Raw genomic sequence first — 15338 nt, 5'->3', positions numbered from 1 at the left:
AAAGCAACAAACAAACAGACAAAAAAACACCCCTCAAAAAACAAAACACTCCCAAACAAGCAATTGCAGATGTTTGTTTTTTTCCAGTGAAAAAACTTGACCCTTTTTGCAGAGTTTCTAGATCTAGCCATCTGGGAGCAAAATAAAACCTGTTGTACTGTAGCAGAAGATACAGAGAAGAAGCCTCTCCTACTCTGTGGGGTAGTGCCTGGTTGCAAACTCTTTGCATACAGGATCATTCCTCATATATGCCAATAAATTAATCACATCCCTGAAGCTGCAGAGCAGTCCTGTGCCAGCTGAGCACAGAGAAATCTGGTGTGCCCCATCCTTCACAGAAGCAAGTACTAAAAGGTCTTGTACCTCATGAGAGCAAATAAAGGTCTTGGCTGCAGTAAATATGGACAACTCTACAGGAGACATAGAACATCATTGTAACTCTCCTTGGCTGTCTCATGTTCAAGCTAACATAACCTGAGCTGCCTAATTTCATCACACAGGCCCTCCCTAAGCTTTTCTCTGGAGATCATGTAAGGAGCTGTTGACCATGTTGCTGAGGGATCCCTGCACTGCTGCTATGCAAAGAGGGAAATCTCTGCTCTGTCCCAGCAGGCACAGTCACAGCCAAGATTTCCTCCCTGGCAGCTGAGCCCAGTTAGAGCAGCCAGCCTGTATCCTCTGAGCAATTTGGCAAAAGTAGCATGGAAATTTAGCAGGGGAGAACTTTTAGATTAGAAATGATCAGGGGAGCAAAGACCTTTCGTCCTTGGAGGCTTGCTTTCTATTAAAAGTTTTTGAACAGGGCAGAGAGACCCCATGTTCTGGGACTTCTTTAAAAAAAGCCTCCCTTGGTGTTCTATCTGGGGAATTACCACAAGTATTAGATGGAGTCACCTGGTCAAGTAGTGTCTGGGATGCAGTGATCTGTACTTAAACACACCGCAGCAGTCAGCTAATTGTGTCCATGCAGCCCTAGGATCCACAATCAGCCAGCTAAGCACAACACTCTTCCAGCTCACCAAGCAGAAAAAGGTCCCTGGGCTGTGCCAAAAGTTCACATGTGCACAAAATTGTCCCTGTGAAGCTACACCTGCGCATGCGGAGGTCGCCACTGATGCTGACACTGCTCTGATAGTGGCAAAATATCCATGTTCCCTGAAAACCAGGGGCTCAAATGTGAAGGCTGGTAATAGTATATGTTCCCAGTATCATACAGGGAAAATTGTCACCTCCCTGGCACAGGCCTGAGTGGGGAGGAGGGGGAGGGAGGGATGCTCAGCATGTCTCCTGGGCCACGTCAGGAGCGGTGTGCCAGGCACTGATGTGGGCCTCGCCACCACACGCCTCAGCATGTGTCACCAGACTGACTGCTGGCAGGGATTCAAGAGAAAAACCCTTTGTAAGGTGCATCAGACTACCACTTTTCTGTTGTTTGGGACTCTGAATAACAAATATTTACAAAAGAGCAACCCAATGCCTGCTCCGAGCATGACCCTCAAGTCAGAGCTTTATTTAGCTTTGTTTCCTGTGGCAGGCGAGCACAGGAGATGTGCCTGGCAGGCAGTCACCACACACCATCCCCTCTGCCAGTCACCTGCCAGATAGATGGTTTCTACAACAAAGCCTTCGGTCCATCCTCTTTTTTTACCTCTCATTGCACATTTCCTGTCTCAAGGCCACATGGGAAGTATTTGTAACCACTCTCTAATTAGCTATTTGTTTTTAAATAGTCCATTTGTACCCTTTTTATGTCCTAGCTGCTCTGATGACATTAGTGAGCGATTGTGCTGTGTGTGTCTACGCACTGACATAAGTTATGCTGTGTGATTGGTTAATGTGCTGGAACTGCATGACAACGTCTGCCTTCCTGCCTGCTTCCATTCGGGAGCAATGCAAATCCTAACAGCAGCTCTCAGAGTTAAATACAGTTTGATAAATAATAAGAGAAAAGTAACATCATAGTATTGCTCTACAGTACTTCTCTGAAGGCCATTGCATCTGTCAGTTCACAATATGGTTTTTTCTCCCCAACACCAGAGAAAATTTTGGCAGACTGAATTACCATTTCATTCCCAACTAGGAAAACAATGACAAGCTTTAAAGGATGGTTTGGAAGAGAAACTATGGACATCTAAAGATGTAGATTAGAGTTGGATGAAGAAAATTCAAAGGGTCTTAGGTATGGGAGACTTACTGTAGTTCCATCTAAGCCATATTTTTCCTATAAAACCCCACATCTTATGTGCTTTTCCTGACTATGACTTATCATCTAAATACAAATCAAATTCCATTTTCAGAGAGTTTATGATTAAACTCGTTTTCCTGTTTCTACTGTGTTTGTGTTTGATTTTACATCTGTCTTAACTCTATTTCTTTGTCTATTAGTGAATATAAGGAATACGCTTGGTCTGACAAAGTGCTTTTTTCCAAGGTTGAGTGGAATTTGGTGGTTTCAGCTTAAATGAGTGGTGCCTTTGCTAGAGCCCAAAGTGATGATGTTGCTCACCTGCCATTTTTCAGACAGTAGAAGAGGAACTTCTTCCACGTGTACTACTATGGCCATGTTATGGTGGTGCCAGGGCTCAGAGGTGTGCGGTTCACACGCTTCAGGTGCTGCCTGGATGACTCAAAAGAACCATAACAGAAAACACAGGAGGTTTTTGACCAGCCTCAGGTCTGTAAGTACATTTTAAACCCACAAAGTTTGAGTGTGTTTGAAATGTACTCAAATATTTCCTTCTTTACCATGTCCTCATGACCCATTGAATCATCAAAGGCTCAGAGATGAAAGAAGGACTTATGGTTAGAAAATGCAAAGGACTCTCAGCTGAAGGGGGAATGGTTTGTTGTAGCTTTTTTTTTTAATCCCAGAGCAAATAGCTCTGGTGGATAACTTTATGTGAGAATTTTCACTGTAATGAGTACTGGGCTTCCTGAAAGCTATTTTATAAATAAAGTAAATAAGCTCCCAATTAAAAAAAAACCCAAAAAAACCCACAGAAATCAATTGCCAAATCCCCATTAGTGTTTCATGGGCTTTGAGTCATGCTTAAGGCAGAAAATCACCCAAACCACTGGCCTGGGAATCAAAATAGAACATGGTCCTTTCAGATAATTTTACTTTCTTCAGGGTATTTTCTACATGTGGTAAAATAAACACTGTTACCATATTCAGCTGAAGACACATCATATGTCTGAACATCTTCTAGTGGCATAAGATGGCATTGATAGGTCAAATTCACCTACAGTGCAATTCAGTTGGGCTAAGGAAGATGTTCCAAAGAAGGATTTACTGAGCTGGCACAAGTATCTAATCTTTATGTTTGCTATGAGAGGTTTTTACCCTTTGAGAAATGGCTGTAATTTATTTTGGAGATGAATAAGTTTCCACCAGGTCAGAGTGAATCTCATGAAAAAGGACACCTGAGGACCCTTAAGCCTTTCTCTCCCACGAGATGGGTATGCAGGTGGCACTACCCACCCTGTAGAGGCTTCATTTATTAAATATGAACTTCACATAAGAATGTATTATTTTCAACCTCAGAAATATTTACCAAAAAATCAGGGATCATGATCTACTGGACAAAAGGAAAACAGTCACAGCCCTCAAAGCTGGAGAAGATCGGGCCATACTCCTCGGGCTGGCCATGATGGTGTGCTCTATCATGATGTACTTTCTCCTGGGAATCACCTTGCTGCGATCTTACATGCAAAGGTAATTTTGTGATGGTTGCTCTGATCTCACACTCTCCAACTGATGTCACATGGCTTATTCTTTTGATTGTTTTTATTAAAGTTTTATCATTTTGTCTTTGGTCAACATAAGCTTGATTCTGCATTTCCTTAGCCCAGTAGAAACCAGCCATAGCTACAGGGACAGCAAATTGAGTAATACCAGCATCAGTGAGGGAAGAATTAGATCTCTGTTTGACAAAATCTTGATCCACTGGCTTTAGACTTGCCAGAGTTTAATGCTGGTATAGTATCTGCATCAGCTGGTCAGCAGTGTGCTGAAGCCTACAAGCCTCTCAAGGGCTGTTGCTGCAAAGCCCACACTCGGGAGGAAACAACAAAAACATTTAGTACCCTCGAGAAACAATGCACTTTCAAATGAATGGAGAATTCATTTGCAAAAGAAATCAAGCTGCTTGTAATACATAGTTTTCCATGTAGGCTATTACTTTCATTATAACAAGTGAAACCCTTCTGAAATACAGCAATTTGCTGAAAGTGAAAGATCATCTTTCATCATTACTGTACTGCACTTAATTTTTCTGAGGACTTCTCTGGCTTCTTTCTCTGTCATGGAGCAGAAAGTTTGGCCTATGATTCATTAGCAGCATTTGAAATCAGTTGTCAAGCACCAGCCCTATTTAAAATCCAACTCAGACTGTAATAAGACTGTCAGCAGTGTTTTTTTTCTTCCCTGATCAGTGGACTTAGGAGAATGAAAAATATGCAACTGATGATCAAAACATTTGTCTGTCATGCCCAAAACCACCATGAGGGAGCGGCCAATACTTGGCACATTTTGGCTTATCCACCCCAGGCTTCTTTTGACATGTATAAGAGGTGCCTACAGTTAACTGATACACACATCCTCAGTTTATTAGTGCATCTGCAGGAAAATAGTCCTTCCTGATCCTGTAATGAAAAGGAAAAAGTAGCGATGCCTGAGGATGAACTGTACTGGTTTTAAGCACCTTATTTGTGTGATAAAGGTATTTGTCCCTTTTTAAATCCAGGGAAAGTTTAGATTTTTAAAACAGAGATCAAGACCTTATAAGTATCTGAGAGCATTTGCTTTTCCAAATTGCTCTCCCAGACCTTTCAGCAACATCAGGGTCAACTGCAGAGTCTGCTAAGGTCAAAATTGCTCATGTGGAAAGGGATGATTTATATTACAAACTATGTGAAAAATTGCCAGAAGCTATCAAAGCACCTATAAAGTATCAAATATTTCATCTTCATCTGTCCATTGTATGTAGGTGCTACTTTATTAGTCAGAAGTGAGGAGAAGACAACCCAGGAGTCTGCTGTCACTTCTCTTCACACAGCCACATCTCCTTAGGGGCTATTCTCCTTTATAGACAGTAATACTCCTCCAACAAAATACTGCCTGGGAGGGGAAAAATAATATCCTTTCATTTGATTTCCCCACAGAAATCATAGTATAGTTTAATATAAATGTAAAATGGAGTTTAGAAGTAGAATTACTGCCAAAGTAAAACACCATGAGAATTAGTCAGAAATCTTTACTGTCACCACATAAATCCCTTTGTAGGATCGGCAAAGGACAAGCAGCCCCTCAGCCCATTCATGATGCAGGGCCGGACAGCCATGCTGGGTGTGAGCTGAGGGGAGAAACAGGGGTGCTCTGAGAGGGGAGAAACCTTCCCACAGCCTGTGAAGGGCTTCTCATAGAGCCTGCAGTGTGCCCTTCCCATTGCTCTCATGCCTAAGGAAATACAGGCATAGATTTTTAAACACATGCAAGAAACTCAGGGTGACATTGCCAGTGCACACCCAGGCTCCATCATTCATTTTAGCCTCTGGTGAATTGGAGATAAGCTGAAATCCTCCAGGAAGATTACAACCTCTGACTTAGCTTACGGAAAACTGAACGAGCTGCCACTAGAAAGAGCCTTTCCACAGGTAGAGCAGCATGGGGTAACACTTGTGTGCTACTGCATCTCTATGCATATGAACATACACGCCCTGGTAATTCAGAGCTGTTCTCCCAGCCTTCGCTTTTAATTGAACTGGACTTGATGGTTAACCGTCAAGTCTTGGTCCAGGGTGCTTGGTCCACTGTGTGTGCTCTGCCCTCTCGGGAGCAGGCTGCTCAGTATTCTCTCTCTGCCATTCCCTTCGGTTTTAAACACATCTTCTCCAGACTAAAAGTTGCAATCACCTGTTTATACACAGATAGTCAAGTGAATCACGTGTTTCTGTGCCCAAAGCATAAACTTTGCGTCCTACAGAACAATACACTCCCTGTGATGTGTGACATGAGAAAGTCCAGCCTTTGATCAAAGCCCTGCAACATGTATCAGTCATCTCCTACAAGATGCCCCCTGGTATATCCCTGATGGAAAACTTGAGCTGCATTTAGTGCTTATTGCCCATTCTTGCCATGCTCTAATGTCTCTTTTTTTCTTACTTAGTGTCTGGACAGAAGAAGCTCAGTGCTCGCTTCTCAATGCATCCATCACAGAAACCTTCAACTGCTCATTTAGCTGCGGTCCAGACTGCTGGAAAATCTCTCAGTACCCCTGCCTCCAGGTGTACGTTAATCTCACCTCTTCTGGCCAGAAGCTTCTTCTCTATCACACTGAGGAAACAATGAAAATTAATTCTGAGGTAGGAGCACAGAATAAAACTTCTTCCTAAATGGGTTTCTGGAGGGCTGCTCACCTTGTTATCCTCATTCCAACCTTTAAAGAAATATAAGGCTTCCAGCTCCTATTTCACTGGTAAACACAGAGCAGATAAAGCAGAAATCAGTGCACAGACTGGGCTCACATCTCTGCAGGGGAAGTTTCCCACCTGCACCCCACGCAGAGGGTGCAGCTCATCCCACACAGAGTGGTGTGTCCCAGTGGCTGTAGCCTCTCTTGTCCTTTGCAAGTGCTTTGCAGGCATGGGCTAGAGCTGAGTACTTGTCACATTGGTATTCTCATGGAGCTGTGGAGCCAGGTATGAATCTGCATGATAGCAAACATCTCTACTGATGTGCACAGAGTGTCTGCAGTGCTGAGAATAGAAATGGCCTTATGGCTGCGTGGCCAGGCAAGGCGAGGGGAGAGATGGGACCCCCGTGTCTAACAGCAGACGTGCTCTGGTGACAAGCTCTGTGGCCTGAGTATCTCTGTTGAGCTCAGCTGTGCCACTGGGGTCACGGCACAGCACTTACCCCTGTGGATGGCATAAAGATGCTGAAAGTTTGCTGAGTAGGGACTATCAAGATAAAAACAGCAGCATAGAAATAAAAACCTTGGCTTTTTGGCATGTATAAGCTGAGGAGTCAGCCCATCTTCCTTGCTCAACTTCCCTGATTCCAGACATTGAATCAAAAAAAAATGTTTTTTAACAAATCTGCAGAAGAATTCCTCTCTCTGCTTCCACAAGTATAAAATTCAATATAACCCTGTCCATGTGGGATGGAGACACCTCCTGTCTGGAGGCTACAATGAAAGCAGCAGATGCACAGAAGGCATCTCATAGCCAATAAAGCCAATGGCATCCTGGAATGCATCAAGAAGATTGTGGCCAGCAGGTTGAGGGAGATAATCCTCTGCCTCTATTCAGCCCTGTTAAGGCCACGTCTGGAGCACTCTGTCCATTTTTGGACTCCACAATACAAGACAGACAGGGAATTGCTGGAGAGTGTCCATCAGAGAGCTACCAAGATGATGAGGGAACTGGAGCATCTCTCTTACAAGCAAAAGCTACAAGACCTGGGGATGTTAGCCTGGAGAAGACTGAGAGGAGACTGTATTAATGCTTACAAACATCTAAAGGGTGGGTGTTGAGAGAATGGAACCAGTCATTTTTCTGTGATGCCCAGTGACAGGACAAGAAGTAACAGGCGCAAGCTGGGACACCGGAAGTTCCACTGGAACATGAGGAGCAACTCACTTGCTATTCAGTTGATGGAGCCCTGGCACAGGCTACCCAGGGAGGATCTGGAAGTTTCCAAACCTGCCTGGATGTGTTTCTGTGCCCCATGATGGAGGGGAATCTGCTTTAGTAGGGAGTTGGGCTGGATGAGCTCTGGAGGTCCCTTCCAACCCCCACCATTCCGTGGTTCCATGACTCTCCCCGGTGATGCAGCTGAGGCAGTGCAATGCAGCACACCCTGGCAAGCAGTCACCTCCTCACAGCTGCCCCTCTGCTCCCTCTGTGCAGCAAGGCAGAAGAAATGTCCCTCTTCCCACCTTCCTCTCTTCATATCTAAAGCTCATGGGGACCTACGACTGCAAGCTGCAGTGAACTGAGATGCAACTAAGTCATTAGACTTGCAAGTGCCAGATTTGCATTAACTACTTAGTTATCCAAGGTCATTTGAACCCCAAACCATGGGCACATGGCAAAGCACAGCCTGTAACAGTAGAGCCCGAGTTCAGGCTGCTGACAACATAACCTATCGTGTTTCTATTTATGGCAGCAGTTCAGCAGACCAAATTACTTCTGCATATTAAGATGAAGCGATATTAAAATTAGTCAAAGCACGGCATGGTTGCACCAGGACAGTTATTCTACTAGATAATTAGCTCCTGTGGCTGAGAGATGAAGTCCTCTGGTTCTGAAGTGTGAAAGGGAAAAGAGTGCCCTCATCTTCCCAGATAGTTCAGCATCAGTGAAAACAGGAGGGACTCACCATTCATGAAACCTGTAGAAAGGCAGATCCCACTTTCTGCTGGGAGAGAAGCAAAATCCAGTGATGCACGTGCTGCAATTTGTTTAAAATAGATATCAGTATATGTGCACCACTGGATTCAAACAAATCAAGAGATCCCCCATAAATCTGCACATTCTCTTATTGATGATTTTTACTTGTCAAAATGGACTTTGAAATTCTCCCAGTTGCCGCCTCCTCTTAATTTAATGTAGGCACAGTTAATACTTCTCCAGCCCAAGGTTGTTTTACAGGTTAAGCTCTGCTCTCGGGAGGATTCCTAGTTTTCCTGATGTGCTGCTGGCTGTGTGACTTGAATACAAACATAGTTGTGAATGGAAGTTTACAACATCTATAAAATACCTACGTTCTTGTGCCTGGCTGGGATCAGCAGAGCACATCTCAGCTCTCTCTCGTCTCCTCTGACCAGAGAGTAGCCCAGTGCAGAGGCACAAGCAGCCTGAGCACAGCTGGGTTTGTGATGCTACAACTGCATGCTAGCTGTCTCTCTCCATCCACCTATTTAGGTCTGTGTTTCCTACCTTTCTCCTTGCCAAACAAATAAAGCAAAGCTGTCCCTGGCTCACTGAGCCCTGACAATCCTGGAGACATTGCAGAGCACAGTGCTTACCCTCTGAGGCCAACACTGGTGACCTTCAAAAGGTCAGCATCCCCCCACCAATCTCTCTGCCTCACTAAGCATCACCACACATGCAGAGCAGCTTCTGGAGCCTGTCTGTCCATCAGCATCAGTGGATGGAGCAAAGTGCACTTTGCTATTAAATAATGAATAATCTCAGAGACTTGCTGCCTAATCTCTCTTACTGGCCCACAAAGGGCAGTAGGGAGTAGATACAATTTGTGTTGAGATCTACAAGGTGCTGCTGCCAGTCTCTGGTGGGAAGCAAATGGATACCAGTTGAGCTGCTCAAGTCTTTCCCAGGAAACCACACAAGTTTTTTCATAGCTTCTCCTTGCTCTCACAGACTTTATCTGTAGCCTTTAAGAACTAAACCATAACTACTTAAATACTTTCAAAGCTACACCTCCCGTTCCTTTCTCAACTGTCAGAGGCTGTAACAGCCTCTGGGGGAGGTAAATTGGTCAATGACCCCTCACGTCTGGACCATGGAGCCAGGCTGTCCTCCTGAGGAAGAGCTGTGATAGTTAAAGCAATTCTAGAGGCTCTGTTTCAATCTCATACTATATCATCTTGATTCTTCTCATGTCATCAGAGGTACTGCTGATTTACAGCTGTACTCCATAACCGAGATAACAAGCAGACTTTAATCATCCAAATCACCATTATGCCAGCTGTAACTGCCTCAGACTCAGAAATTATGGAGGATCTCATGGTTTCCTGATGAAGGTTCAGGTATTTATAACCCAGTGAGGAGCTTGCATGGTGTGAGGAGGGAGCAGAAGCATTCAGCTGCAGTTCCCATCAGACCCATATCTGAGCTGAGGCTGGACAATTCTGTCTGTAGGAATCAATATCAGACACAAAGATCTTCCTCTAGCTCTTGGTTCAACCTTCAAACCTGTTGCATTTTCTGAGATGTAAATTGACATCCTGACCACTATTTCACAAAGACTGTCATAGCACAGATCTTCAGATCAAAGTTTCCCATGCCAGCCTCCAAGCTCAGCATGACGGGGACATACACCCCAACCACAGACACATGATAAAAGTCATGTATGTCACTACCCAGCCTGAGCCGGGGGCCTCTCTGGCAATAGGGCTGTTGTGCAACTTCATTGATCAAAATGAAACTGCACTCAGCTTTCACAAAGATGTTGTGTAATATCCATCCTTGCACATATTCAAAACTTGACTGGACAAGTCCCTGAGGAGCTCTTTTCTGAGCAGGGCATTGGACTGGTCATGTCCAAAGGTAGCTCATACAGGCTACCTATCCAGTTCCTTAAATTAGAAAGGTTGATAAGTAATAATGAGTTTTCTCCATAACTGTCTAGTATGTCTTTCTTTTTCATGTTGCATCACAGAATCCTCAATTGAGGTAGAGAGTCAGACACCGTTCACTTTTAGAATTGCGGGTTTCTGAGTGTAATAGAGGAGTACAGGTTTAGTAGCAGTAGTACATTCTCACCTACAGCATGACAATCATGGATATAAAATTCCCTGCTTAGCATTGGAGAAAACTAAATAAACATCAAACCAAAGTAACATTCAAAATATCCCATTACCCATGTCTACCTGTTTGCTTGCCAATGACTTATGCAATGCTGCAGATATCAGCATGGCAGAGCCAGTCTGTGCTAGCTCTGGGATCAAGCTGGGGAAGCAAGTTGGGCACCCCACAACCACAATTTAATGCATACAGCAATTTCTTGTGCTGAGGAACTCCTCAAAGCTGAGGCTAAGATGCCTCCAGGAGCTCAGGAGAGGAAAAGAACGAGGATGAAGGCTGAGACGAGGCAGATTGCACATGGAATAGTGCACATGGGAGTCCATAGCCTTGAGAGGATAGTTTCAGTAAAAGGAGTTTGACTGAAAGGCAAAGTTAATTAACCTCTCTTGCACAGCTAGATTTCACTACTTCATGCTTCCGTGTCGTGGTGTCATGGGCAGACCCACCAGCCCGACACAGCTATTGGCTCTGTGTCATCAGGCTTAGGAGGCAACACCTGAAGTTCTGCTTCAGCATCGGGTCTCCTTTGAGAATGCTTGGGCTTGCAGGAAGTCAGACCTCCCTCTGGTGCACTCTTGGGACATTTCCATAGGCTGTAAGTCCAGGAACCTGTCATCATTTGGGCATTTACATGCCCGCTGTTTTCTGACAAGGAGAAAGAGCAGGACTTTGGTAAGAATGGCCAGGCTTTCATTTAATCTCCTCCCTCAGGGTACTTCGTGGAACTTCATGAAACAAAAATGTATAGCACCAAAGTTGCAAGGAAAAAGAAAAACCCAAACCATCTGAACTGCTGTTACAACAGTGATAATAGATCATTTAGTAGAAAAAAATGAGGTACATTTCACTGAGAGAGTTCTCCTACTTATTAGCTTATGATCTATTGAAGAGTCATAGGCACTGGAAGAGGGCTTGTGGCTTTGGACACTTAAGATAAAGCTGGAGAGAGTGCAAGAGAATATCCTGGAGGGAGCAGACCTGTACCAGCAGGAAGATTGATGAGATATTACTGCTCTGATATTATTCATCTATAATTTCTAGAACTCTATGAAATATTCATAATGGCAGTACTGCCACACTCTACCCTTAAGGCTCCAGTCTGCTAATGCCAGACAATCTTTCTGCTGTGCTTCAAAGCATATTCTGTGCTAATAAACTTTCCAATGAATCCATCAAATCCCATTATGAGGTTAATCCTTTGATCATTATTAGGACAAGAGATTTGTTGTTGTACATTACAAAGAAGTCACAGCATAGTCTTGAAAAACAACAGATGGATGTTTGTAAAGTATGTACATGAAAACAATAATCATCAAATGCCATGGGTCACATTACTGTAATCAAAATGTCTTTTTTCCTTTGCAAAACTCACTTCCACTCATTAAGTTACCTGAAGCTACTTTAGGTACTCACTCAAGACAAGTAGGTTCATCACTGCAGATGAGGAGCATGGTGGAACCCACCATCACCCTCTAACTTAAGTGATCTACTGGGTCCTTCCACGCATGTTCAATCAGAAGTTAAGCAGTCAATATCCACTGCTCCTGAAGCACTTCTTGCCTGAGTAGGGAATTTCATCAAAATCCTATGCAGGTGTAGAAAACCTCTAAAGGTGTAGAGCCACCTTTGAATCTTGTCTTCTTTGTGACTGAGACTGCAATTCAAGCAGTGTCTTCAGAGAGATGGAACTATTGGATTTACTCTGTGGTCAAGAGCAAAACCAAAACTAAAAGCCATCCTTGTGACCAGGCTGATCTGTAGCTTGAGGCTGAATGACAATCTTCTGGGTTGTCAGTAGGAAAGCTGCATTTTCTCCTAAACTATCTGTTTGTCCCTAATCCACCCACTACTCCCATGGGAAAATTTGTGTAAAGGTCACTCCTCAGCCTTCTGCTCTGTGAGTGAACTCCTGTGCCCACTGTGATCACTTTGATTCAATCCAAGTGAGATCTGAACTACCAGATTTGTATTTACAGAGAGTCAATTACCCATCTAACTGCCAGCATATGCATGCCACTTAAAATGAAGAGATACTTCATCAGTTCAATTTTTGCATGTGTAAATTAGCAATAATAATATATTCACCTATCTCATGAGGCTGCTGTGCAGATTAAAGCATTAATGTTTGTACAGCAATTGGAGGTTCTCCAATGGGAAACCCTGTAGATGTGCAAAATATTGAGCTTTGTCTGTGATAAATTTATTATTAGCTTAATAGTATTCCCCTCTTATTATGAAAAGCTCAATCATCTTGAGATTTCCCTGCTTGCCACCTGAAAACAGACATTGTATCTGGTTTGGAGATGCATTTTACTCCCTCTGATTTCTTCTCAGTGTTCGTACATACCCAAGTGTGGCAAGAATTACGAGGAATCCATGTCACTGGTGAACGTCGTGATGGAAAACTTCAGAAAGTACCAACGCTTCTCCTGCTTCTATGACCCCGAAGGTGTTCAGAAGAATGTGATATTAACCAAACTGTACAGCTCCAATGTGCTGTTCCATTCCCTCTTCTGGCCCACCTGCATGATGATCGGTGGGGTTGCCATCGTGGCGATGGTAAAGCTGACTCAATACCTTTCCCTCCTCTGTGAGAGAATCCAAAGGATTAACAGATAAAGATGAAAACTTCTCTGAGATTTAACTACAGCAAAAATACTGTTTTCTCATTCTTCACCAAAGAACCTTAAGTTTGTAACGTGCAAGTCTGTTCTAAGTTCCTGATTATATTCTTATAAGTAGAGCAATAATGCAAAAGCTGTTCTATATGCAAACATGATGTTATTATTATGCAGACAACTGAAAAAAATACTATTTTGTGTTGACTGTCTATATGATCTTGGTTTATGCTGAGACTAGTACTTCTTTCTTTCTTTTCTATGGCCAAAATAGGGCTCAGTGTGATCATTTGCCAAGCTTAGTCAATGAACGTTTCAATGTAAAGGATTGAGGGGGAATTCACTGCTGGACAAAGGGCAGACAACCACTTGCACATCACTGAGGTCTCACATCTGGCTCAACCTATTCAATGGGTGTGTGGGGTGGTTGTATTGTTAGACGCAGGGTGGGAGGAGGGGAGAAGAAAAAAGAAATATAGGAGTTTTTTATGACAAGATGGCACAAAAGGGCCACACTTTGAGGTTGGGAAAACCACACATTATTTTAAGCCTAAGAAGGACTCAATGATGCTTTGTGTTCACTCCCCAAGTCAAAGTAAATTTTCTCTCCGGTGTTTAAGGTCTTTTGGAAAACCCTTTGGAATCGTATTTCATTTGGTGTGATAATCTCCTTCTGTGTTAGTAACACCATCTTTGTCACTTACAGAAGCTGTAGCCCAAAACCAAAAATCACCGTGTTCCATTTTCTAGTCTGAGCCCTATTGATGGAGATGGGACCAGAACACCTTATGTAAAGGTTTATTATTCATTTGTCTTGTATTTGCTACCATATCACTGTAAAGAAAAGAAAACTAACACAATCAGCTATTTTTTCATTTTTTACTTCCAACTATTTTAGATTTTTTTACTTGATATATATACAGATATATATATATAAAGAAAAAGCTATATTACAACTAGTTGTGTATTGGAACTTGATTATGAGGTTTTTTTCCTTTCTTTGTATCAACTGGAAAGTGAACAGTAGAACTCATGTGTTTATAACCTTCATCCTTAGATAATATCGTAACACGGAAGAGCAGCACTGCAGGATCTTATCCAATATTCATGATGTTGTTTCAATCAAAGGTCTCTGCTGCTGTGACATCAGAATTGACAAAAACCTCATCCAGTTCTGTGGCTCTATTAACTAAATTGTTCGGTAATCATCTTAATACATCTGGAAATCTCTCCTGACCTTAACTCAGGATGCAGCGCTGGCTGACGTGAATTATGATTTTAAAGGCCCAGGTGCAATGATTTATTGGAAAAAAATGAGATTCTAACTACAATGTTGTCTTATCTGTCAAATATTTACCATGGGGACCTTGCCAGCATAATTTCATGCACACTGTAGTCACGATTTCTGCATAATTTGTTTTTATTCCCCTATAGAAATCAGTCCTTATGTTATGTTTTAAGGACATCTCGCACAGTTTCATTTTGCACTCAGCCTGAAGGACAAACACCAGGCAGCTCCTGTGAGCAACCTGTGAACTTGCTCTCAAATAGCTCAAAGAAACCATTTACAGGCCTATTCAAACCAAGAAACTAACTTTTTTTCCCCTCAAGAAGACTGCAAAGCAAGAATTCTGCCTAGCTCATCTATGTATAGGTAACTTTCCACAGTGTAGCATTAAAAATTTCAAGATGTTACAAAACTTTACAAGTCATGCAAGTGTAATGTGAGCTGTAAAAAATATGAGTTCTCAGCAGTGAAAACAAACCTGCAATCTTGTAATCAGTAGTATAATTTTCCTTAGGTAAAAGAATTCCTGGAGGGTGGGTGGTATAATGATAGCTCCAAAAACATGTAATAAAAATATTAAACCTTCCACATTTTAATAGCTTCTGCTTTCAGATGTGGCTTGTTTCATCAGACTTTTCTTTGTAGCTTTTGTTAGCAATAAATGAGGAGTACTGATGCAACAGGGAACTCATAAAGGTTTACTTGCAAAAACGTGGTTTTGATTAATCTGTGGGATTCACAGTTATCATTCTGTGTAGATCTGGGCACCCTTAACATCAGTGGGACCGGAATCACACAGTCTTTAGGGGACTGACAACAGCCTTTATTCAACCACTAGCAGAAAATATGACCCACCTCCAGCACCAATGTGAATCACA

General features: G+C 42.8%; 1 protein-coding gene across 9 annotated transcripts in view; it reads left to right on the top strand.

The window, feature by feature from the left end:
• Positions 1-15060, top strand: part of LOC104563421 (calcium-activated potassium channel subunit beta-2) — a 146585-nt gene extending 131525 nt beyond the window's left edge. For 6 of the 9 annotated variants that reach the window (XM_062005595.1, XM_062005589.1, XM_062005592.1 and 3 more), the window contains 3 exons: positions 3545-3715; positions 6168-6363; positions 12889-15060. In XM_062005595.1, the coding sequence (XP_061861579.1) occupies positions 3545-3715; positions 6168-6363; positions 12889-13173 (652 nt within the window). In that variant the 3' untranslated portion in view covers positions 13174-15060. Of the gene's footprint in view, positions 1-2520; positions 2675-3544; positions 3716-6167; positions 6364-12888 lie in introns of those variants that run through there. The other 3 variants (XM_062005591.1, XM_062005590.1, XM_062005588.1) reach the window with 3 other exon arrangements.
• The last annotated feature ends 278 nt before the right edge of the window (positions 15061-15338 follow it).

Source organism: Colius striatus, chromosome 12, assembly GCF_028858725.1.
Source record: "Colius striatus isolate bColStr4 chromosome 12, bColStr4.1.hap1, whole genome shotgun sequence".
In the NCBI taxonomy this organism is placed as follows: domain Eukaryota; kingdom Metazoa; phylum Chordata; class Aves; order Coliiformes; family Coliidae; genus Colius; species Colius striatus.
This window is presented reverse-complemented; position numbering and strand designations above follow the sequence as displayed.